Source organism: Mustela nigripes, chromosome X (assembly GCF_022355385.1).
Source record: "Mustela nigripes isolate SB6536 chromosome X, MUSNIG.SB6536, whole genome shotgun sequence".
NCBI lineage: Eukaryota > Metazoa > Chordata > Mammalia > Carnivora > Mustelidae > Mustela > Mustela nigripes.
Genome location: NC_081575.1, coordinates 60,964,799 through 60,990,717, shown reverse-complemented (window position 1 = coordinate 60,990,717; position 25,919 = coordinate 60,964,799). Strand labels below are relative to the sequence as shown.

The following is a 25,919-nucleotide window of genomic DNA, read 5'->3' as shown; positions in this document are numbered from 1 at the left end:
AGTACACATGAGGGAGAGCTGAGCTCCATTTATCCCAGTTATTTCATTGGATAGATACTGAAATGCGAATGGAAAGAGTTTCGATTACAAAATAAGAAGTCCTAGATGACTGAGTTAGGTGTGTGTAATAAATATTGAGGAATAAATTTATCCTAAAAAAGGAAGTTATGTCCCAAGATATGGTATTTATCTTATTTAAAATATTACATCATACAGCGAATAGTCTGAAATACTAGAATGGACGTTGCAACAAACATATTTTGCCTTATTTTCCCAGAAACTTGGCTTAAAAAACAAAACAAAACAATTAATCAAAACCTTCCTTTGCTACACAACATAATTTCCCGCTTTTTAGCAATAAAGTGAGCAATCATTCAAAAGAAAAAAAAAATGCCCATAGTAGGAGACACTAATGCAAGTGGTACATTTTGATTAACACTCTAAATTTAACAAATGAACTCTTGACTTTTCTGTTTCTGAGCTGTGTCTTTTAGCTAATAACATACAATAGATTAAAAAAAAAAGTTTCTTCTGAATAAGGAAGGATGGGAAAATGCATTAATATCATCCCCCTCCCCTCAAATGGCTGCAGAAAGAAAAAAATGCTCATGAAGATGTGGTTAAGATCACATTCAGACTTGTCTGTTTTTCAGCTCAAGTGCTTTGTACATTGTGCTTCATTCTGCCCCTGAAGGTTAAGGGTAGTGTCTTTCCCAGCCCTGCATGGTAAGTAGTGGATAATTGGTTATTGAACCAAACCGTTCAGCAGCATTCAGGCTGCAATTAACCCTTTGCCATATCATCAAAATCATACCCAATCGCCTAATTGCCTGAAAATTACTTTCCCATGGATCAGCTGGACATGCTTTCACCCCACCCCATTCAACCACCACCACCATTATCACCTCACACTTGTACAGAAGGAACTGAAACTAACAGGCCACAAGAAATTGTTTATTGTCGGGGCACCTGGGTGGCTCAGTGGGTTAAAGCCTCTGCCTTCGGCTCAGGTCATGATCTCAGGGTCCTGGGATCGAGCCCCGCAGGGACCCTGCTTCCTCCTCTCTCTCTGCCTGCCTCTCTGCCTACCTGTGATCTCTGTCTGTCAAATAAATAATAAATAAAATCTTAAAAAAAAAAAAAAAGAAATTGTTTATTGTCAAACTCTAGTACTGGTATACTATTAGTTCATTCAGTTTCCAGCCTATTTTTAACAGAGTTGGATGGACTTTAAATGTTCTTTGAACAAACATGTCAGAGGAGAACAGGAGAAACTTTCTAAGCAAATACAAATATCTTTAGTTAGGACGTAGTCCGCCAAAGAGTCCAGGGATGCTTGATTTGTTATTTCTGATGAAAAGTGGCAGACCAACTCCCATGCACACAGGCAGACATCTCATATCTACATGCACAGACACGCTCCTTGAAAGTGGTAGACAACTCTCTTCCTGACACACACAAAAAGATTTGCTTACCCAATTTAAGGAAAAGTAAAACCCAGCCCAGGAATATATTCCAGGAGACACACATTATTTGAGCCCAACATTCTGAGGTGCAGCGTTGTTGGGAACAAAATTCATGTTGATGTTTGCTGGTGGCCCTGGAGTCCTTAGGTTGTCTTTGATGACTAAGACATATGAGTAAGAAGAGGCTGTGTATAGGAATATTGGGCTCCAGGAGAGGCAGAGCTTGAAGGCCCAGGTTTACTCTGAGCATTGACAGTAGGCATCTGAGAGGCTCCTGCCCATGCTGGCCCTTGCATCCCCACCTGGATAGACAGGATAGACTAGAATATGATCCACTCAATTTGAGACATAACTCTAGAACAAAATTGTCCAGAAAGCTTGCACTCCTCTACTTTTCCACGGTTGCTGTAAAGCAAAGGACCCAGATATACTTCTCTGAATCTGGTTCGATAATATTTGGACTTTGGTTGGAAAAGTGGCCTTTCATGAGGGATCATTTCACATAGCTTTGAGTTTCACAATTCACTGTTAAAGAGCAACATTTTGTATCCCTCTACCCTTTCCTGCCATGCATAACCCTCTCTCCACCCACACCCCTACCCCACTCCCACCCCTCCTCCTTCCCCTGTCAGACTCTGAATTGTCCTTCATGATGGTTTTATTTGTTTGTTTGTTTTTATATATACCTTAACAGTTTCCAAAACAAACAGTGGACCCTGTGACCAGCCTGGTATTTACTCAGTAGTATGCAACAGTATCTCCCAATCCAAGCTGCAGGTCGGCTCCCTAAAAGGCCTGAGCTTGCCAATCTCTGCGCATTGCCAGGTCCTGGATTCAGTGATTTGACGTCTGATGGTCTGCACATGTCCACTGGGAGAGAGGAAACCACAAAGGGAAGAGAGACTAGAATCCAGAGGACTTTGGCTCCAGTTTGATCTTTCTCTACTTTCATTCTGTCTATTCAAAGGGGAAAAAGAAAAAAATATATATATATATATAATACACACATACACTTTCTCTTTCTTTCTTTCTTTGACTCTAGATTCAGAAATGGTTTTTCTAATTTGGAGGTTTTCCTGCTTTCCCTCCTTGCCCTGTCCTCTGCACCCTCCCTCCCTCTCCTTCCCTAACTGAGCTCAGGTTGAAACTTTGCATTGCACATTCCCTTCACCCCCTCCTGGGATGGCTCTGAGCTCTCGGGCACTAGCCTTCTCTGTGGAAGCCTTGGTGCAGAGACCCGGGAAAAGAAAATTGCAAGACCCAAGAGAGGAGACTCAGCCTGAGTTGCTGGAAAAGGAGGGCGGAGAGGAGGAGAGAAAGAGAAGAGCCACAAGGGAAAAGAGTCAGCAGCCCCGTAAGTATTCCTACCGCAGCCCCCAAACCCTGAGCCTGCTACCAGAGCATGCTGTCCGGCAAATCTCAGCTCCACTCCCGAAGCTGAGAGAGGGCTGCTAGCCCTCACTAGGATGCTTTGGTCCAGCTGGATGGCCACATTTGGGACCACGGAGACACCTCGGTCACTTGGTTATAGGGGAAGCTTCAGAGCTTCCAGATTCAGTGCGTGTTGCTGTCGTTCATTTGCGGTGAAGGGGAGCTTCCCTGTGCGTTTGTGAAGTTACACTCTGCAACCTCCAGGCTGTGAGAGCCAGATGGTAGCTGTTTCTTGGGGTAGGAAGCAGGCAGGCATTTAGATTGAGGCAGGGAGATTCAGCCTCAGGGTCCAAAAGTCTCAAGAGAATAAGGATGGGCAAATTTGAAGGACAGGAGCCTTTTCCAGGACGCGATCTGGGTCCCTTTCTCCCCATCCGGAGGCCACAGAGGGTGTTGTGGGGAACTTGAATATACGCTTCCAAGGTTCCCAGAGAAGCAGCGGGGCCAGTCTACTCCAAGACAGGTATCAGTGAGAAGGGGACGCAGGAACTTCGAACCTCTGTCAAACCTCTGTCAAACTCTTGGTGTCTCTGTGTCCAGCAGAAAAGCGACCCAAGACCGAGCCCTCAGCAACTGCTTTCTCTGGCTATAGCAGCAGCGACAGTGATAACAACAGCTGCAAAAATATGGAAGAGAAAGATGCTATCCAAATGGAACTTCAAGGATCTGAACTGTGGAAGAGATTCCATGACATTGGGACTGAGATGATCATTACAAAGGCTGGCAGGTTCTGCTCTGTACAAGATGTTCAAAGAATGCACACAGTAGGAAGTCATAAGATGCGGTGCCTCCAGCTTCATACTCTATATCTGCCCTTGTCATCCCACAGGTTTTAGAAAGTCACATCCTCTCAATAAATCGCACTATTAGTGGCTCAGTTTTTCTTTCTTGTAGGCAGTGACTTCAAGAAATTCTCCTTAAAGCCTCTCAGTTATCAGTGGACAAAAACCCAGCCTACCATCCCAACCTAGCCTGGGGTAATTTGAAGTGGGCTTTTTCTGCTTTCACCTTTTGCTTTGGGGCAGCATCACATCAGCTGGGTTATTATTTATTTATTTGTTTATTTATATTTTATTATTATTTTTTTTACATGAATCCTCTTAGTTTCAGTCTTTCCCAAATCTGCCTTACAGAAAGTACCATTGACACTGAGGGCCCAGGCACAGTTTTTTTTTTTTTTTCTCTACTTTCTCTTACAAGGCTTTTTATTAGTGGTGATGGTAGGGAGTGGGGTGGACAAAGCCTTGTGGTAAGAATATTCTGCTCCACACAGAAATCCTGAACTTGTTCAATCAAGCATACAATCAACAATCTTTCTCCATGTAGCAAATATTATTCCTGGAATCTGTCCTATAATGAGGAAGGTATTGTGAATATCTTCATTTTTCCCTTGTCTCCCCACCCCATCCCACTCCAAATGTCTCTAAAAGCATTAGGTCAGTGGCCGTTTTCTTTCCCACAGGCGGATGTTCCCCTCTGTTCGAGTCAAAGTGAAAGGGCTGGACCCAGGGAAGAAGTACTATGTGGCCATCGACGTGGTGCCAGTAGATTCCAAGCGTTATAGGTAACCAGGCCAAAAGAAGGATACCCCAGACCAAGTCTGGGAATGAGGATACTTATGGAACCCGAGAATGTTATATGGAAAACTCTACCATGGGAGTGGTGGTGAAATTGTTCTCCTGTGGACTTTGGGAGTTGAATATTCTCACTCAAATGGAGGTTCAGACTGAGAGAAGCAGTCTTGCTCCTCTTTCCTCTCACTCCTGGAACAGGTGCCAGTTTGTGTTTCAATGTACTCCACATCATTTACCTACCCACCACTCTGGCCTTGGCTATGCCAACTGCAGAGGGTATGGACTCAGGAAGTTAAGAGGTTGTTTGAAGGGATTTAGAGAGAAGTGACTGTGCTTCTGGGGCTGCACTGGGCTCTGGGTTGTGCTACTTTGGCATCAGGGTCCTGGAGTGATGTTCTGATTTATCATCTAATGCTAATTTAACAGTTACCATATTTAGGTGTATCATTTCTTCCTTCTTTAGCTTCTCTTCTGAAGCGGCAGCTGGGTCCTAGAAATTACAAATAACCTTTCTTTTTGAATCAGGCTCTCTAATAGAGCAGGCTAATAGTGTTCAAATTGATTTAAAGCCAAGAGGTCTCTCGGGCGTAGCATTCCAGACGTGCAGCTATGCCAGCACTTGGCTTAGAGGCTATGGGGTTGTGCAGGAGCCACTCTTACTCAGGCTGTGAGCATTCCACTGAAGTGGATATCTAGCCTTTCTAAGAGAGAGCACGCATGATGCCCAGGGCTGGATTTGAGGGGCAAAGAGAAAGCACAGCTCAAGAACCTACTGGAGTTTGTAAATAGAACAAGTGACTTGCTTCTTGCGTTTGAGCTGGCTTGGGAATGCAGTGCACAATTGAGTGGTTGATATTGGAAACAGGGTGAAATCAGCCCTGAGGCCTCATGGGCTAGAGTTGCAGGTGGTGTTCTGATGTGAAGCCTTGTTGGTGAAAGGGCTTTGAGGGCCACTGGCCGAGGTGGAGGTGGATTGGACAGACACGTTATGCTCTCTTTTGCTTTTTCTCTGACTGATGCTTCTGGCTTGAGCCATGAGGGTTTTTAAACTGTCTCTGCACAGCAAAGTGGATTAGATCAATTTCTGTGGTTGTTTCCGTGAGGAAATACAAACCAGACTCTGAAATCCCATGATGTTATACTTGCCCTGGAACTTCATTACATTTTAATGGCACGTGTTTGTATATGGTTTGCTTTTTATCTCTGAACGCCCTTTGGAAATCAAGTTGGATCTTCTTTGGGATTAGGAGGCAAACCTTGGCCGGTGTCATTAGGACTAGATCCAGCAGGCTTTCTCACATGCACCTGGCTTTGGCCCATTGCACTTAAAGCCACACTCTCTGCTTTTTTTAGGTATGTGTACCATAGCTCACAGTGGATGGTAGCTGGGAATACAGACCACTCATGCATTACTCCCAGGTTCTATGTTCACCCACACTCACCCTGCTCTGGAGACACCTGGATGCAGCAGATCATCAGCTTTGATCGCTTGAAACTCACCAACAATGAGATGGATGACAAAGGCCATGTAAGTGTTTGAAATCCTTTGTCTTGAGGAGGGGATGGAAGTGTCAAGGCATCATCAGCCTGCATGTTACCCTGGAGAGATGTAAAATGTTTCTCCCGGGTGGTCTTTAGGAACTGTTCAAGTTCTGCGCTTGTGACCAAAGTAGCTCCTACGACCTTTGTTTGGCATCTGAGAGTGCTGGGGTTTGGGAAGGGTGAATGAAAGGAGTTTGAAGATCAAATGAGATTTGTTTAAGCCATAAATCCTGGTCGGAGAGTGTGGAAGGGAATGCACTTCGTGGAGTTCTCTTGCATCTCAGACTCCAGGGCAATCGCTGTGGGCTCTGATTGCCTTCTCCTAGATGAGCACCTTCTGTCTGGCATGGTATGACAGAAATCCCCTCCACAACTCACTTGTGAAAGAGGTTATTTATAGGTTACCTGGATCTGAGTCTTATTCTCATATGCATCTTCCCCCTGCCATGCCTGGCCTTGCCCTGGGCCAGCCACAAATAAAGAGATGGAGGACCCCAGGATTAAGAAGTGGGGTATGTCCTATGGCTCCCCTTCAGTTAACATAAGCCCAGGGAACTTCTAGCAGGCAGTCAGATCCAGGGGACATCACATGGTTGTCCACACTTAGAAGCAAGAAAGGGTCTCATCTGGAAATGGAATCCTGGCTGCCTATTGTTGCTGCGATACTCCTATCTGGAAACCTCTTAGCCCTGAGCATGTCTGTCCAGAACTAAATGTCAAAGAAAAGTCCTTGTGTGTGGCTAACCTATCCTTTCTGGTTTAGCCTCACTTTTGCATGTGGGCATGTTGGGGGTGCCAATGAGAGGAAACCAGTGTTGTAGAGGGGAAGCCACTTTCTAGGAAAACATTTGATGATTTCTCCTCCAGATCATTCTGCAGTCCATGCATAAGTACAAGCCTCGTGTGCATGTGATGGAACAGGACAGCAAGGTTGACCTGTCCAGGATTCAGTCCCTACCCACTGAAGGGGTTAAAACATTCTCCTTTAAAGAAACGGAGTTCACCACAATGACAGCTTACCAAAACCAGCAGGTAAGGGCAACTTGATCCTGGGAAAGCAGAGCTGGCTCCAGAGGGACTTTCTGGATGGCAGCAAGCTGCATTATATGGATTGAATTTTCCACAACTAAAAAAATATTATAGTCATATTGCATTGTCATCAAAGCAAATTTGATTATGAATTGTGTGGAAAAGGAGAAAAGAGAAAGGAAAGCAGAACAAAGTGCCAGGGGAGAAAGGAGATAACCATTCCAAATTCAACTTAACAATATGCTTGTATTAATTGAATGTGCCAAATTACACATTGAAGTGTTTTGTGGTTGTTGTAACCATTAAAAGCAATGGTGAGTGTTATTACTGAGGGCACTGACTTTATCTTTATCTTTTTCTCTCTTCTTCTTTTTTTTAATCTATAGATTACCAAACTGAAAATAGACAGGAATCCTTTTGCAAAAGGTTTTAGAGATCCCAGAAGAAGTAGGTAAGCAACATAACAATCATATCTAATATTTATATAGCACTTTCCACAAGTATTACAGATAAGGTGACTGTGGCTCAGAGACTCCGAGGTCCTAAGTTTTGTAACTGGTACATAGTACGTGTTTTGTCTCTAAAATCTTGCTTCCTCTTTTCCTCTCCCAATCCACTTTCAAGATTATCATATGATCTCCCTGATATGAGGAATTTGAGAGGCAGAGTGGGGGATTTGCAGGGTAAGGGAAGGAAAAAATGAAACAAGATGGGATCGGGAGGGAGACAAACTGTGAAACACTCTCAATCTCACAAAACAGAGGGTTGCTGGTAGGAGGGGGTTAGGGAGAGGGTGGTTGCCTTCTGGTCACTGGGGAGAGTATGTGATAAGGTGAGTGCTGTGAAGTGTGTAAGCCTGAGGATTCTCGACCTGTACCCCTGGGGCAAATATTATATATTCATTAAAATAATTAAAACAAAGATATCACTTATTCTAGATCCCTGAGGTTTTTATTCAGGGAATTATTACTGTGAATTTTATTCAGCAGTCTGGCTATAAGCAATGAAATATATTATATTTCAGATATTGACCCCTAAAAACTGTATTAAGATAACTTAAAAGTTTACATAAATCATTATTTTCAGGAATTGAATTCTGGACTTGCTGAAAGTTGAATCTATTTTTCAGGGTTGTATTGGATAGGCTTTTAGAGATCTACCCGTGGAGGCCTTCTGCCACTCTGGATTTTAAAACTTTTGGTACAGACACACAATGTAAGAAAAGTTTTATTAATGTTTACTTTTAAATGTTAATGAAGTAACAATAGTCAGAGCCTCTGTAGTAAATATTATACAAGGGGATAAGTTCCTGCCAGAGAATGCGGGTTTACAAGATAGTTGGTGTATATTTAACTTGATGAGAAAGTAAGAGGCAAAAAGAGGGGGAAACTGGCATGAAGGAGAAGAACAGAGCCGTGGTAATGGTGGATTTAGACTTCAGTCTTCTTAAGTTATCACATATCCTGAGATCTCCAAATCTCACCTGGATTCTTCAGCAACTCACTATCTCACATTCTTTGGAATCTGCCTGTGGTACATGTGTGGCCTTATTTGCAAATACATTAGATATCGAAATAAATATGTTTCTCATAAACTTTCCACACATGTTAAAATGACATCCATTAAATTTTACCATCACTTAGTTCTAATTTTCCTTTTACTGTAAGTAAAGAAAATAAATATTGAAAACAACACTAAGTCATTACAATTAGTTTAATTGCCACAAGCATTAAAAATATTTGCAAGGTAGTTTTTATCAGGTAATGCATTACATGATTAAATAATAATAATAATTAGACAATGCAAGCTTTCTGGTAGAAGAATGTATACCTTCATGTCTCTGGTGTTTAATAATAAATAAAAGAGTATTTGCAAACAACATATAATTATTTTACTGTTTTTGTCTTTACTCTAAAATTTGTTTGTCTTAGGACATTAACGCAAGTTTATAAATACTGGAGAAAATCATCAACATTTTATTTAGGTTGAATTTTATATACTACTATAACATTGAAAACAGATCAAGTCTAATAATTATTTGGTAAAATATTTCACTGTATTGATTGTATTAATTTGGTTTACAAAGTTGCATAGAAAAATATGAACACTTTAATAGCATCTAGGCAGCATGCTTTTAAAATATCCAGGTCAACATGAAGTGCACTAAAACAAAACAAAACAAACAAAAAACTAACAATGATCATTAATTCATTAATTGATAATTTAAAATACAGTTTTCTTAATTACTTAAATGTCCAGATTGCTCTCAAGTTCCAAAGAAAAGGGGTACCATTTTTCAAATGACTTTAGAATATTTAATTATAAAAGACATTTGCCACCTTGTTAATAAAGAATTAGGCTATGCTTACACAAAATAGTGAAGAAAAACAACACACACACACACACACACAAAAGAAACCATCAAGTTTAGTCAAAATTTTAAAATTCAAACATGAAAATAAGGTGTAAAGTCTAGATTTTCATGGACTTTATAACTATCCCTAACTTTAGTAGATGCTAAGCAAACATAAAAGGTCACTTGACATTACTATGAACTTTTTATTTTTACTTTTTTAACTAAAAATTATCTTTAGCAAGTGCACTTAAATGTTAGTTTATAAAGATTATTTTCATGTGCTCCAATATTTTTATAAGAATGAAGCTTTTTACTGAATCCCAACCAATTTGTTTAATTTAATCAAATACTCATTTTTGTAAATTTTTTAAAACTTAATTTTTTTTAAATTTGTAAGATATAATTGGCTCTGGGTACTATTTATTTAGGCATATTTTGTAATTAATTGGATAAATGTCCAAGTGCCTAGCACAGCTCTTGTGCATAGTGAATGCTCAATACATAATACATAATTGTAGTGCTAAAAGTAGTAATGGTCCTTGTAAAGATATCATTTTCAACTTTGGTCAGAGGAATGAGCATATTCTTTCCCAAAGAAGTTAAAAGAACTGTGAACTTGTGAAAAAGAATGAAGCAGAATATTTGTGGTCCTTAGTACTCATTTATGAGGAACATCAAGTTCATCGTTCATTGACTGAATTATTATTCACAGGTGGAAGCAGTGGCTCATCTCCAGTGACCTCTAGTGGAGGGGCTCCCTCTCCTCTGAACTCCTTGCTTTTTCCAACTTGCTCTGTGCCTACATTTCACTTACCTACAGGCTCCCTTGGAATGCCCTGTCCAGAGGTGTATCTGCACAATATCAACCTGCCCCTTTGCTACAAGATTTGCCCAACTAATTTTTGGCAACAGCAGCCCCTTATCTTGCCTTCTCCTGAAAGACTAGCAAGTAGCAACAGTTCTCAGTGTTTAGCCCCTCTCATGATGGAAGTTTCCATGTTCTCTTCTCTGGGGATCGCCAATTCAAAAAGCAGTTCATTTCAAGACTTAAGTGAGCAGTGTCTACAGGCACCTAATTCTTCCAGTCAAATGTTGTATGGATTACAGGCACCTGGAAGTATTTTATCACCAAACCCCATTGTCCAGGAAACAATTGGTTGTTCTTTCCATCCTTCCTATGGTTTTTATAGGTACAATTTCTCAGTGCCATCTAGACTGGTAAATGCTGCCAACCATCTCAAAGTCAAAGTGAATGACAATAACCAAGTTTCTTTTAGAGAAGGCAAATGCAGCCATGCTCATTGGTACCCAACAATCAATCATTGCCTTTAATGGAAGAATCACATTCCTAAACCAATTACACATAAGCATGTATTTTCTTTATTTGTAGCCAAAGAAAGGTCAAGAGGTTTTGGGTTTTAAAAGTTTTATTATCAGAGGTATTTCTGTTATGCATTTAAAGTGCCTTATCAGATGTTCATAAGAGGTTGCTACAGGTCAAATATGATCTGTAACAATCTCTGATTACAGTAGCCTTGGGCCTCAAAATAAGATAGTCAATAAATATTATTTGATGAGATAGACTATGGGTGAAAATTGACTCCAGATGAAGCCTTTAATTACAGTGAAGTCAGTTTACCATGTCAACTGCCTCTTACATATTGATAATGACCAAAAGAAGTTGGATTTAATTCCTGTGAAAGCAGCAAAGCAATTTTACTTTTATCTATGAAAATTATATTTATTGTAATTCTCTAGTAATTGTAGAAAAATCATTGTTCACTTGCCTTATACTTTTATACTTTATTGTTGGAGAAGCTACCAATCTCAATTCTAAGTTACAAATAAGGACAGGAATTTTCAAAAAGTTATTATTGCAACCTAAAAATCATTTAACCCTGAAGGAAAACAAAGATTAAATGAAAAACAAAATATTCTAAATAAATTTGATCTTTCATTTCTTTTTATTTTTTGGATCATTCCCAGGTGAAGCTTATTTACTTATTCTTTTAACAAACCTGGTGTTTTACACAGTTTACAAAAACAAATTATTGTAGTTCTCCTAAAAGACTAATAAATTATTATTTAAAGGGAGATAATACATTTGAATCCATAAATATGAAAATATCATTACATTGGTATAGTTTAATTCCACTCTTGTGAGTCAGTCATGGTAAATTGGACTAGACAAAAAGTAGCATAAATGAGATTTTTATTTTAGTTTATGAAGTTGAAATGTTTCCTTTCACTTGGTCCTAAGTTTTCTGGAAAAAATTGTTAAGTATATTGGGGCACCTGGGTGGCTTTGTGGGTTAAGCCTCTGCCTTTGGCTCAGGTCATGATCTCAGGGTCCTGGGATCAAGCCCTGCGTCAGGCTCTCTGCTCAGCAGGAAGCCTGCCACCCACCACCCGCCACCTGCCTCTCTGCCTACTTGTGATCTCTCCCTCTCTCTGTCAAATAAATAAATAAAATCTTTTTTTTTTTTTTTTTTTTTAAATTTTTTATTTTTTATAAACATATATTTTTATCCCCAGGGGTACAGGTCTGTGAATCACCAGGTTTACACACTTCACAGCACTCACCAAAGCACATACCCTCCCCAATGACCATAATCCCACCCCCTTCTCCCAAACCCCCTCCCCCCGGCAACCCTCAGTTTGTTTTGTGAGATTAAGAGTCACTTATGGTTTGTCTCCCTCCCAATCCCATCTTGTTTCATTTATTCTTCTTCTACCCACTTAAGCCTCCATGTTGCATCACCACTTCCTCATATCAGGGAGATCATATGATAGTTGTCTTTCTCTGCTTGACTTATAAAATCTTAAAAAATCATTAAGTATAACCTAAATATAACTTGCATATCTTTAAAATAAATCAAATTTAAGTTTTTATGCCACTAGCTCTATAATTTATTAGGCCAAGGTGCTTCACATTACAATGGTTTGGCTTGACTTTTTTCAAACTAACCAAATTTCTAAACTGCTTTTTGTAACTTTCCAACACATATTAGGAAGAGCATATTATTATTTAATTTTTCTCAAAATGGTTACTCCCTCTTAAGTGTATCTTACAAATGTGCCTTCCTATGTATGCATTAAAATTATATTCCCCTTTACTTCTGGGAATAGGGATAGAACAGCACATGGTTACATTTAAACTGAATATTCTAGTCAAGATGAAATATTATTTGTAGCCCAAACTAATTGGACACCTGTTTTAAAAGTCTGAGGCAGGAAATCTCTACTACCCGGGGTTATCCATACTAAACTGGGTTCATCAAATTATGGATTGAAGTAGCAAGTACATTTTATTTCTGTCTACTCCAAAATAGGTTGCTGTTAAAATAAATTACAATTTTTAAAGCAGAAACTCCCATATCAAAGTATAATGAAGCTTAGTTTGATGGCTTATATGGCAGATACTTGGTAATTAATGACAGAAAGTATTTAACTGAAAAATCCAGAAAATCTCTGGGTTACTTTTTAATAATTATTTAGGAGAAGGCATTAATTTTGTATCCATTCAAGTATATGTAGCCCATGATTTATATTTCAGATAATTTTGTTATATATTAGCAATTTAAAATTGATAATACATAACTATATTGGTAAAGATGATTAATATAAAAGTATAAAAGTTTAAGTGTTAGAATCTAAACATCTATTTTAAGTTGTTTTGTATAATGTTTATAAATTGTCAGTTCATAGTTTTAATTGAATAAGTAACCAAGAGAAAAGCTTCATTGAAAATTAGACTTGGAAGAGACCTCAAGAAGTTCAGTAAGCAGTCCCCTACTTTCTGAACAAGTTACTTATCTGCAGGAAGCTGTTAGTAACTTTAATTGATGCATAATTAACATTTAGTGTCCTTACTATTTTATACTGAATAAATTCTTACTCCTTAATAAGATAGTGTGAAACTTGAGTAACTTGGTAAATTGAGGTTATGGCTATGGGATAAAAACCAAAATACTGTAGAATACTATTAATTTCAACTGAATCAACTAAATATTATTCTTGCTTTAAAAAACTACAAAAATCAAAAGCCACTCTTGATTAGACAAGGTGTGAAATAGTTAGTACTTAGTAAATGAAAGTAGACAAATGATACTTAATAGATACCCAAGTCTAATAACTAAAACTGCTATTTTCATGTGCTTTTATCATATAGGTATGTGTGTGTGTGTACACACATAACTTCCCCCTTTTAAAAGAAAACATCTTAATTTAGCTGACTAGACATATAAAACCTGATTCTTAACCTCACCTGGCAATATGACTTACCCCAAGTAAATCTAGAGAAAATAAACTTTTCATCAACTTTGTAAAATCTGTACATTGGATAGGTAAATAAATAGAAGTTGCTTTACTTTCACACAGCTCTGAGTCAAGCCTAGCACTGTAGTCAGATTCCCTTGTCAGCAAGGTTCTATTTTGTGGAATAATTAATCTGAAATCAAAGACTTTCTTTCTTTTCTTTGTTTTAAAGGACTTTATTTGAGCCTAGTTGCAGAACACATGTCTAAGTAGATAAATTATTAATTACATTTTAAAGACCAATATACAACGTTAGATAAAATAGCCTAGAACATCAAAACTATTATTTCTTTTCATTAAATAGAAGAGATAAACCCTCTGGACATTACATCTTGAAGTCCAATATGTAACTTTGGATTACATAATATTAGAGTTTTCAAACATTAATATCATTGTTATTATTCACTGTAATACAAAATTTGAAAGTTTTATTTTCTCCAAGCTATGAAGGTAAATATTTATGATTTCACTGTTGTTAGGCATGAGTTCTACATGTGGTCTGGAAATGGACATGACTTTATTTTTCTTTTATGAGTTTGAGGTGTATGTCATGAAAAGAAATGCACAATTGGAGAAAAAAAAAGAAGTACACAAGCAGAATTAGCAAGTTATAGTCAGTGAATCACTCTGAATGATCAGAATCCTATGTGCTGACAACCTGACAAGGTGCGCCTGGTGAATAAAAATAAACATGTGCATTGGACATTATGGAAAATTTCCCTTTCAATTTCCTGATAATTAATCTTGGGAAAAATGATGGTGTACATAAGGCAGACAACATATATATTTTAAGTGTTATTAGTGTAATGCTAAGTCTGCCATCATTGAAATAAACTTTTTGTATAAATACTTAAAATATGTTTTACAAAAATCTACAAACATGCTGATGACAAATTTAGATGCTTTCAGACAATAGAGTTATAGGTCCAGGTATATAGAAGGTATATATATAGTTGTTATCTCCTCACTAAATCTCAATTAGAAATATTTTCCTTATCTGAATATGAAATTTAACAAATTACAGAGATCACATTGTAATTTATAAAATCAGTAGAGTTTTAGTTTAGTTTTGTTTTAAATGATTTGTACTGTTTCTTTTTCTTCTTTCTCTTCTCAAAAAGAGGTACCAGAAAGAATACCTACTCATTGCATACTTATACTATTATTACATATATTTAAGTGGAAAGACAGATTTAAATATGCTTAGAAATATCTAAATGCATGTGCTGTATTTTATTAATTGAACCGACAGGGTGGGAGTACAATGTTTTAACTGTAATTTACAGATATGTTGCCTTTGTGTTGAAAAATCTTCAATTAACCAAAATAAGAAAAATATTCTGATACAGCACCAGTTTGCCAGTTGATTTCACTGGAATTTAACATGTTTATTGGATCAGTTTAAAACAAGCCAAATGCATACCTTAGGCATTGGTGGCAGTTGCTTTGATATAAGTGCCTTCATATACATTTAAACTTCTTAGGTTTGGTTTCCAATTAAATGATAATTTGTATTAAAACTGTGTAAATAAACGTGGTTTAGATTACAACATAAAAAAGAATAAATAGATATATAGAACATTGGAAACATATTCTGTATTAAAACTATTTACATGTGTAGTCTGGCCAACTTTTGACATGCTGTTTCAATAAAATATTGAAAGGAAAAAGACTAGTATCATTTCCTGTCAAAGTTTCAAATGTCCATGTTTACAAATTTGTACTTCACATCAGTATGTAACCACACATTATACTGAGCAGATGTACAAAACATAGCTATGGGAGATTTCTATTTTGTTGAAATGTATACATGTATACTAGATTTATTTTTAAGTACCTAAAAGAGTTAAAAAAATTAAAATATAACATAAAAGCTTGAAATGAGTACAAGTTGTATCATTAAACTCTTTTATCCAATTATATATTTGCTGTTAAACATGACAGAATTTTGATTTTGGATTTAGATCACATATTTTGTACATGAAAATTAAAGTAGAATGTGGTAGTTTAGCTATAGAAAATGGTATGAATAATTCAAAATTTTGCTAGAACAAAACAGGAGTAAAATCATGCTTTCATACTGGATAAAAATTAATGTCTTCAAAAAAATTAGTGTCTTCAAATTAAATATTTTTTGCTTGAAAATTCAGTCTATATTCCATTTTTTGTGGTCATTTTGGGGGAAATATTGATGTTTTAGGATTTTACCTTCCTTTAAATATTGTCTGAAATTAAGTTTTTATATTTCGTGATGTGTGATCTCTTACCAACTACTCTAATGCCTAATCATTCTCCTTTTTTTATTTTATTGAATGCTTAAAATTTTAGGAAAAATTATCCCATAGAAATACCAACAAATAAAAATTTAAAGGAAGCATAATTTCTTAGTAAGATCCAAATTCAAGTGACAAAGTTACTCATTACTGAACTTCCAAAGATATTGCATCTGGCTTAAAAGGAATTCATGGGGGCGCCTGGGTGCTCAGTGGGTTAAAGCCTCTGCCTTCAGCTCAGGTCATGATCCCAGGGTCCTGGGATGGAGCCCCACATCGGGCTCTCTGTCCAACAGGGAGCCTGCTTTCTCCTCTCTCTCTCTGCCTGCCTCTCTGCCTACTTGTGATCCTTCTCTCTCTGTCAAATAAATAAATAAAATCTTAAAAAAAAAAGAATTCATGGACAGTCCAAATACTTAGCTACATTAATAGGTGTTTTATAAAACTCAGGTTAGATTCTCTTCAAACAATGATTCCAGGCAGAAGAAAGACGTATTTGGCAAAGATACCATCGCTTTGAAACTAGTCACCAGGATTCTTTTCTGTAGTTGTAACATTCATGAGGTGGGGGTAAAGATGAGGTGTCACATTTCAAAAAGGCTCTGTGGGCCCTAGCACCACACAAAGACTCTATAGGCCCTAGCACCACACAGCACCACACCTTAATTTTTATAGTAAAATCCAACAGTTCTCAGGTGTGCTGAATCAGGGCACTTTCTTTGAGCTCCTGGCTAGTCAGGACGCAGAGCTTTCCAGTGGGTAGAAGGGGTAAAGATCCCAGCTGCTATTCACAAAAGAGTGAAACTTCACACACACACGTTATGCTATATTTTAGTTGAGTTGTTCATATGCTTGTGTTTCCTTCTGGACTTTACTGAGGGGAATAATAGTATTTTTATTTTTTTTTAAGATTTTATTTATTTATCAGAGAGAGAGGGAGAGCGAGCACAGGCAGACAGAATGGCAGGCAGAGACAGAAGCAGGTTCCCTGCTGAGCAAGGAGCCCGATGTGGGACTCGATCCCAGGACGCTGGGATCATGACCTGAGCCGAAGGCAGCTGCTTAACCAACGGAGCCACCCAGGCGTCCCAATAATAGTATTTTTAAATAACATTTGTTTTCCAACTTTTAAAAGTTTATAATTACATTATCAAAATTTTTTTTTAAAAAACACATAAAAAGAAAATGACACAAAAAGATCCATAATCACAATGTATAGTTTGAATTCTAGTCATTGTATATGTCCACACACACTGAACATATTTTTTAAAGTGTTTGAGGTTTTTGATGCTTTTTGACACAACATTGGTATCTACCAGTTCAAGGTCCCAAAACTATGAGTAGTTTGATAACCAAGGATATACTAAACTGGAAACGTCTGGGTAGCTCAGTTGGTTAAGCATCTGCCTTCAGCTCAGGTGGTGATCAAGAGGTCCTGGGATTGAGCCCCACATCCAGGCCCAGGTCAGGTTCCCTGCTCAATAAGAAGCCTGCTTCTCCCTTCCACTGTGCTGCTCCCAGTGTTTGTGCTGTCTTGCACAATCCCTCTCTCCCTTGCACAAATAAATAAAATCTCTTTTTTTTAAAGAAGATACTAAATCAAATTAACATTATAAAATGTAATCCTGTTTTCACAGGGCTAATTTTTCTAAAAGACAAAAATGGCAACTGGCTTCTGGATAAAGATGTTAGAATTAAAATATTGCATTCCCTTAATGCTGACTTAAAAATTAGAAACTATAGAGGCGCCTGGGTGGCTCAGTGGGTTGAAGCCTCTGCCTTCATCTGAGGTCATGATCTCAAGGTCCTGGGATTGAGCCCCACATCGGGCTCTCTGCTCAGTGGGGAGCTGCTTCCCCCTCTCTCTCTGCCTGCCTCTCTGCCTACTTGTGATCTCTGTCAAATAAATAAATAAAATCTTAAAAAAATTAGAAACTATAACAATAGTGTACAAAAAGCATAATGCTTCTAAAATAAGTCATTATTGGATATATGCTATCAAAATATTAGTGAGAAGGGAGTATATTTCCATTGAATTATATTATGTGGTACGGATGTACCACAGTAACTATTGACCAGTGGATAGACATATGAGTAGCTACCAGTTTTGGGCTATGATAAATAAAGCTGATTTGGTCATTTTGTAGGGGTTTCTGTGGAAGGTAAGATAACATAATAAAAAATAATAATGATTAACAAATAAAAATAAATAATTAAAATTTTAAAAAATAATAAAAAGTTTTCATTTCTCCGACTAAATGCTGAAATGTGCAGTTGCTGTGTTTTATGGTAGTTGTGTATTTAGTTTTTAGGAAACTGCCAAACCATACTGCAGAGGTACAGCAGCAATGTATTAGTCATCCTGATTATCCTCTATCTGAGCAGAATTTGTTGTTACTTTTATTGTTTTGTTGCTGCTGCCACTGCTTTTATTCCAATAAATCTGTACTGGTAATTTGTGATTGTAGTTTGCAAAATTAAAATTTTGTTGTGATTTTAATTTGCATTGTGATTTTAATTTGCAAAAAAAATAAAGTTAGTTGGGATTTCACAGGCATAATGCTTAATCTGTTTGGGAAAGTCAATTTGGGGAGTAGTGCCATCTTAACAATATTAGGTTTTCCAATTGACACTGAATTACTTACCACATATTTAATTATTCTCAAATAATTAAGCTTCTTTCTTTACAATCTATATGGCTTTTTCATGCTTAATAATTTGGCTAGAATTTAAGTACAATATTGAATAAGACTGGAATGAGCATACATTTTTATCTTAATCTTGATCTTAAGGGTAAATGTTCATTATTTCACCAGTAAGCATGATGTGAGTTGTGTACTTTTCTTAAATTATCTAATTTTGATTGAGGAAGACTCGTTCTATACCTAGTTTGTTGAGTGTTTTTATTACAAAAAGTTGTTGAGGTTGGCAAATCCTTTTTCTATGTCTATTGATATGATCATGAGTTTATTGTCCTTTATACTATCAATATGATGTGTTATATTGATTTTTTTCATATATAAATCCAATTCTGCATTATATTTCCAGGATAAATCTCATTTATTTATGGTGCATAATCCTTTTCAAGGTTGATGGATCTGGTTTGGTAGAATTTTGTTGGGAGGTTGTTTTTATTGGTTCTGTATTCACAAGGAATATAGTCCAGTTTTCTTTCCTTGTGATATTTTTGGTTCTGGTATCAGAATAATAACAGCTCCATAGAATGTCTTGAAAATGTTCCCTCCTATCTTTTGGAAGAGTTTGTGAAGAATGGTGTTATTTAAGTGTTTGATGGGTATCACCAGTGAAGCCAATTGGACCTGGACTTTTCTTTGTGGTCATTTTTTTATTACTTCTGTAATCTATTTGTTAGAGTTCCATTCAGATTTCCTACTCCTCTTCATTGAGTTTTGGTAGTTTGCACTTTTTAGGAATTTGCCTGTTTCATCTAGATTGTCTAATTTTTGGTATAAAATTGTTTATAATTTTCTTTCTTTTTTTGTAATGTTAGTAGTGATTATCCTTGCTTTTATTTCAGATTTTAAAAATGTATTCCTTCTCTCTTTTTTTCTTGGCCAGCCTAGTTAAAGTCTGGCCAGTTTTGTTTCTCTTTTCCAAAAGCATCTTTGTTTCATTGACATTTACTATCATTTTTTTTTAATGTCTGACTTCTATTTTGTTCCATATTATTCCATTAATGCCTTCTTTTGTCTTAAATAGGTATTTTCTAGTGTCCCATTTTCATTTCCTTGTTGTTTCTTTTACTATATGTTTACTTTTTTCCCCTCAGGGATTATCTTGAGGATTAAATTTAAAATTTTATAGCCATTTAATTTAGATTAATGCCAATGTAATACCAATAATATATCTATGTTCCTTTCAATGTCTTCTGTGCTAATTGCCATACAATTTACATCTGTATGAAAGCTGATCCACATAGTTTTATAATTATTACTTTATAGAGGTGTCTCTTATTTTTTTAAGTAGTCTCCGCACCCAGTGTGGAGTCCAACATGGGACTTGAACTCATGACCCTGAAGTCAATCAAGAATCAGGCACTTAACCAACAGAGCCGCCTGGTGTCTGTATAGAAGTGTCTTTTTTAAATCAGGAAGAAAAGTCATAAAAATACATTTATGTATGTATTTATATATGTAATTACCTCTACTCCAGGTCTCTATTTTTTGTGTGGATTAGAATTATTGTCTGTTGTCTTTTCATTTCAAATTGAAAGACACCCTTTAGTATTTCTTATCAAATATATCTATTAGTGACAAATTGTTATTATCTATCTGGGAAAGATTAACTTTCTCTTACATTTGTTAAGGATAATTTTGCTGAATATAAAATCATTGGTTGGCATCTGGGTGGCTCAGTTGGTTAAGCGACTGCCTTCAGTTCAGGTCATGATCCCAGAGTCCTGGGATTGAGTCCCACGTTAGGCTTCCTGCTGAGCAGGGAGTCTGCTTCTCCCTCTGACCTTCTCCTTTTCATGGTCTCTCTCTCTCAAATAAATAAATAATAATAAATATTTTTAAAAATAAAATAGAATCATTGGTTAATAATATTTTTCTTTGAATGTATTATCCTACAGCATTTTATTTTCAACAGTTTCTGGTGTCAACTTCTTTAATGTTGAGGGTACCTTGTAATGTGATGAACTTCTTTTTTTGCTGCTTTGTTTTTGCCTTTCAAAAGTTTAGCTATGATGTGTCCAAGTGTATGGATCTCTTTCTGTTGATCCTACTTGGAGTTCACCAAGGTTCTTGGATGTATAGATTGTTTCTTATATGAGATTTTGGCCTTTAATTTTTCAAATATTATTTTTGCTCCTTTCTCTCTTCTCCTTTGGAGACCTTTATTTGCCTCTGCTAATACACTTGGTAGTGTCCCATTGGTCTCTGAAGGTCCGTTCATTTATTTTTCATTACTTTTTCTTTCTGCCTCTCAGACCACAAAATCTCATTTAGCCTGTCTTCGGTTTGCTGATTCTTTCTTTTGCCACTTCCAATCTCCACTTGAGTTTCTGTAGTAACTTGTTCATTTTAGTGACTATATTTTTCAACTCCGTAAGTTCCTTTTGTTCTTTTTTATAATTACAGTAGGTCCATATATACAATGGAACAACCACCAGAAAGGATGAATACCCAAATTTGTATCAACATCGATGGGACTGGAGGAGATCATGTTGAGTGATATAAGTCAAGTAGAGAAATTCAATTATCATATGGTTTCACTTACTTGTGGAACATAAGGAATAACATGGAGAACATTAGGAGAAGGAAAGGAAAAGTGAAGGGGAAATCGGAGGAGGAGATGAAACATGAGAAGCTGTGGACTCTGAGAAACAAACAGGGTTTTAGAGGGGAGTGAGGTGGGGGGATGGGTGAGACTGGTAGTGGGTATTAAGGAGGTCATGTATTACATGGATCACTGGGTGTTATACATAAACAATGAATCTTGGAACACCATATCAAAAACTAATAATGTATTGTACAGTGACTAACATAACACAATTTGAAAAACCTTAAAATAAGTAAATAAATAAAAAGAAAGTCTTCATTTAGTAAATATCACATGTGAGCACTTCAAGGACAAGTACTATTGATTATTGCTTACTTGTGTATGAGCCATATTTTCCTGTTTCTATTTATGTGTCACACTTTTTGTTAATAATTAGACATTTTAGGGGCACCTGGGTGGCTCAGTGGGTTAAGCCTCTGCCTTCGGCTCAGGTCATGATCTCAGGGTTCTGGGATGGAGCCCCACATCGGGCTCTCTGCTCAGCAGGGAGCCTGCTTCCCCCTCTCTCTCTGCCTGCCTCTCTGCCTACTTGTGATCTCTCTCTCTCTGTTAAATAAATAAAAATCTTTTAAAAAAAATAATAATAATTAGACATTTTAAATAATAAAATGTAGCAACTCTAATAATCAGATTCCCTCTCTCTCCCCAAGATTTGTTGTGGGTTCTGTTAGACTCTATCACAGAGATGGTGTTCAATCAAATCTCATTGAATATGTTAACAGATAAATGAATGAAATGTCTAATCTGATTTGTACTAAATCCAATCTCTGCTAGGAATAGGCTCTACAGCTACTGAATTGAGCAAGGCATAGGAATGCAACAAAATACATTTTGTATCTGGATTTACATGTTCTTATGATAGGTATTCCTCATATAGAACAGTACAGACTGCAGCACTGTTTTGTTTTTCTTTTCTTTTGTTTTGTTCTGTTTTGTTTTATGAAGCACTTTGAATTGCAAAAACAGCAGAGTTCTCCAACAGATGTATGTCCAACGCAGGTAGGTTAAAAGTGTGATGAGACTTGTGTTCTCTTACTGATCAGAGTGGTAAGCTATGACCTAAAGTAGTGAGAGTTCTAGGGATGAAGCTACCAATGTCCTAGTGCCAGTTATCCCTGGATTAAGAAATCCTCTCTGCTTAATTTAGTGTGCCATAAAAATATTGTCATTGTTCACATATTCCATGATGTGAAATGGTTGGTAAATTCTGTACACACTATACTTTCTTGTGAATAGTTTAATGTGTAATATTCAATAAAGACCTGTTTTGTGAGTCCCTGGCTGCACTGAGTTTACATATATTCATGAAATAGTCTAGAGAGCTTTCGAAGAAATTTTATCTTTGCTATTTCACCTGTATTTTTCATCCAATAAAATGTGTCAGGCAGTCTTACAATCTTGGTAAAGACATCCAATAAAATGTGTTAAGCAGTCTTACAATCTTGGTAAAGCTATGAAAATTTAATAGTTACTTTTCTATAAAGAATCATTTTACCTTGGTTAAAATGGAATAAATATGCTCTAAAACAGGCAGATTACCTATAAGTAGAATGTAAGCTCACTTTCTTTTCAGAAAAAAAGTTATAACTGCCCAGCATTTACTGTAGCTACACTTCAAAGAAAGAGAAATTCTTCTTTCTTGTGATCAAAATGTTCTATTCTATACTGAAACCTGTGAAATTTTCCCCCTGTCATGATCAGTTATTGATTCATTAGTCATTAGTCATTTGATTCATTGACAAATACAGCTTGAGCATATTCTATGCAATGATATGTTCAGCAGAATAAAAAAAAAGTATAAGGCATGGTTCTTGTTCTCAAAGAATTTATAGTCTATTTGAAGAGGCAATACATTAAAAAGTTTAAAATAATGGTATAACAGTGTAGGCTATTTTCCACCGTGGCATATAATGAACACTAAAGGAGTCATAATGATTGTAAGTGATATTGGAGTTCAGAAGGCACGAGGATATTGTATGACTTCCTGGAATTTATGGGAGCTAAACCAGGCCTTGAAGGAAGAAGGGAGAAAAAAATAATAATAACAAACACTTACCTAGCAGGTACTCCCTGCCAGCTACCTTCTTTAGAATATTTTATGCCAGATTAATTTAATACCCACAAATACACTAGTAAACACAGAGTTTTAGTAACTTGGTTAAGATAACATAGCTAGTAAGTGTCAGAATAAAACACAGGCAGTCTGTGTTCTAACCACTATACTGTAGTATCCCTTGGTAGATATTCTAGGACTTGAGGAGTGAGTGCAGAAAAGCATAGAAGAGTGTATCAATGAATAGACTAAAGAAGGGGATGGGTTTGATAAGAAAGGTGATGTGTTTCTTCTTCTTTTGAGATTAGGAATCTATCTAGTTAGAATTAAAGCCTATGGCTCAGGGTTACCAATGTTCCACAAGAGCCAAAGGAATAAAGTTCACTAACCTTATTTGTTACTTATTTTCTATAACTCTAAATTTTTAGGTTTAGAAGTGGGTCATATGTGTAGTATTTGTCTTTCCTTATATAGTGTCAATAATTACGGTTTTACAATTTAGACCCTTAAACTATGGTGGCTGACAAATCCCTGTTTGCACCATGTATAAGATTAGGTGGGTTAAATTGAATTTTTGAGGGTCATGTCCTTGAGATCAGGCCTTAGAGTTTTAATCTAACTTCTGATGGGGAGCCATTGGAAGTGTTCAGGTAAGAGAACACAGCAATAATAAAATCTTATCTGGCAGTTTTATGCAGGATGGATTTGACAATAAATGATCAGTTTCCAGAAATGAAGAACTACAGATCTCACTTTGCTAGGCTCGTTTCTGCTTTTAGTCAAATAAAACTGTATGATCAAAAAACTCTAAAGTTTAAAAAAAAAAAAAGGTTTTTTTTCCTTTTAAAGTTTTCAATCTAGTTACCCTGAGGCTTTAAAGACCTAACATTAAATTGATACTTTTTCCAGCTATCTGCCACATACAGAATTCTGGTTGTCTTTAACATTTTTAGGAGGCTTCAGTGCATCTGTAGAGAATATGCAGTATTTCAGTTAAATATTTTATATATAAGACTTCCACCAAAATTCGAGTGTAAAAATGTTAGCTATTTCACAGAGAACTTTACATTTCATTAAGTCTGCTTTAAAGTGTTTGAATTACTTCTTACTATAAACTCACTTTTAAGACAAGAAGCTGCTCAAAATCTCCTGTTGTATTTGTTAATTAAGAAGTCTTTGGCACTTTGCGTTCTTGCTTTTCATTTGTTCTTTATTTTACTTTGCAAATCCAAGAAACATAATTTTTATAACAATTCCAATTTTCTTTTCTTCACAACGATTATTTCAAATCTTATCAGGTAAGGGGAGGATCTGATCTTCTACAATTTCCTCAAAGTCTAAACTAAGAGCTGTAAGCACTTAACCACTAATCAGCTCAATTCAGCTCACCTGTGTGAGTGATCCTTGACTGCTCAATCTGCTTTGAATCAGGGTATTTTTCTTTTCTTTCTTTAAAAAAATACTTAAAGGGAAAATATCTAATGAACTTGCAAAACTACTTTCAGCCATTTTTAGCATTATTCAATGTAGAAAATGTTTACAAAAGGATATGTTTACTTTAATGCATATGTCTAATCAACAAATGACTGTCAAATTATTAGCAATAAATACTATTGACAAGAGATAAAGCACAAATGATCAGAAAGCTAGATACAAATTATAAAAGAGAAATTGAGAAATCATTAGCTAAAAAAATTAAAAATTGTAATTTAATCATTTAAAAATACAAATCACTTATAAAAACTATTTAAAACGGTAGAAATTATTATATTGACTAAAGTAAATGTTAAATCTCTTAAGAGATAGGGCAGGTATTTAATACTATATTAGGAATGATTTTGAGATTGAGGAGATTACTCAAGAATAAAACAGTGTCCTTATCACTACTATGTAGAGAAGGAGCTTCTCTTACTTTCACTTGCATGCTTTGATATTGATCCATATTGTTTCTGTGTTGAAGCTCATCACATTTTACAAAAATATCAAAAACCTCGCCCGGTCAATAAAAGCCACATTTCCCCAGAAGAATAATGCAGACCTTTTGACTATGAAGTACATTTTACATATAGCTAAGTCTAGATGAAATAAGAACTTACTATTTTTAAAACACCTTTACAATTGAGAAGTTTCAGCCTCTTCCTAGTCGTTCATTCATTCCTCTTTATAATAGCCCTATATTAATGGACTTTTCTTTTTTCTTTTTTTTTTTTTTTTTGGCCAGTAACTTCAAAGAACAAAGCTTAGGGTGCTTTGCTTAAAGTTATTAAGAGCAGGGAATAGACTACCTGGTTTGATGTATGGTTCAAGTGCTCCCCATTAAACTGAAGGGCCAGAAATAATGTGAAGTTAACAGCACCTCTGTCTAGACCAAAGAGAGATCTGGTCCCCTCTCTATTCTGAACTTTCAGATTGTATTAGGATGGGCATAAATACCACACCTTTTACACCCAAAGAAAGAATTTTTAGTAACCCAGTTGTTTGAATTTCAAAGAACTATAAGACATCAGGGCTGGAAGAACCCTTTAAATATTATTTGGTGTAACCCATCATTCATTATACAAATGGAGAAACTGA

At 36.3% G+C, this 25,919-nt stretch overlaps 1 protein-coding gene across 1 annotated transcript; it reads left to right on the top strand.

The window, feature by feature from the left end:
- Positions 1-2,648: 2,648 nt before the first annotated feature.
- Positions 2,649-10,730, top strand: TBX22 (T-box transcription factor 22). The gene is made up of 8 exons (XM_059385536.1): positions 2,649-2,820; positions 3,438-3,624; positions 4,360-4,461; positions 5,825-5,999; positions 6,881-7,045; positions 7,429-7,493; positions 8,172-8,257; positions 10,111-10,730. Exons 1-8 carry the CDS (start codon positions 2,649-2,651, stop codon positions 10,728-10,730), a joined length of 1,572 nt encoding a protein of 523 aa, XP_059241519.1.
- The last annotated feature ends 15,189 nt before the right edge of the window (positions 10,731-25,919 follow it).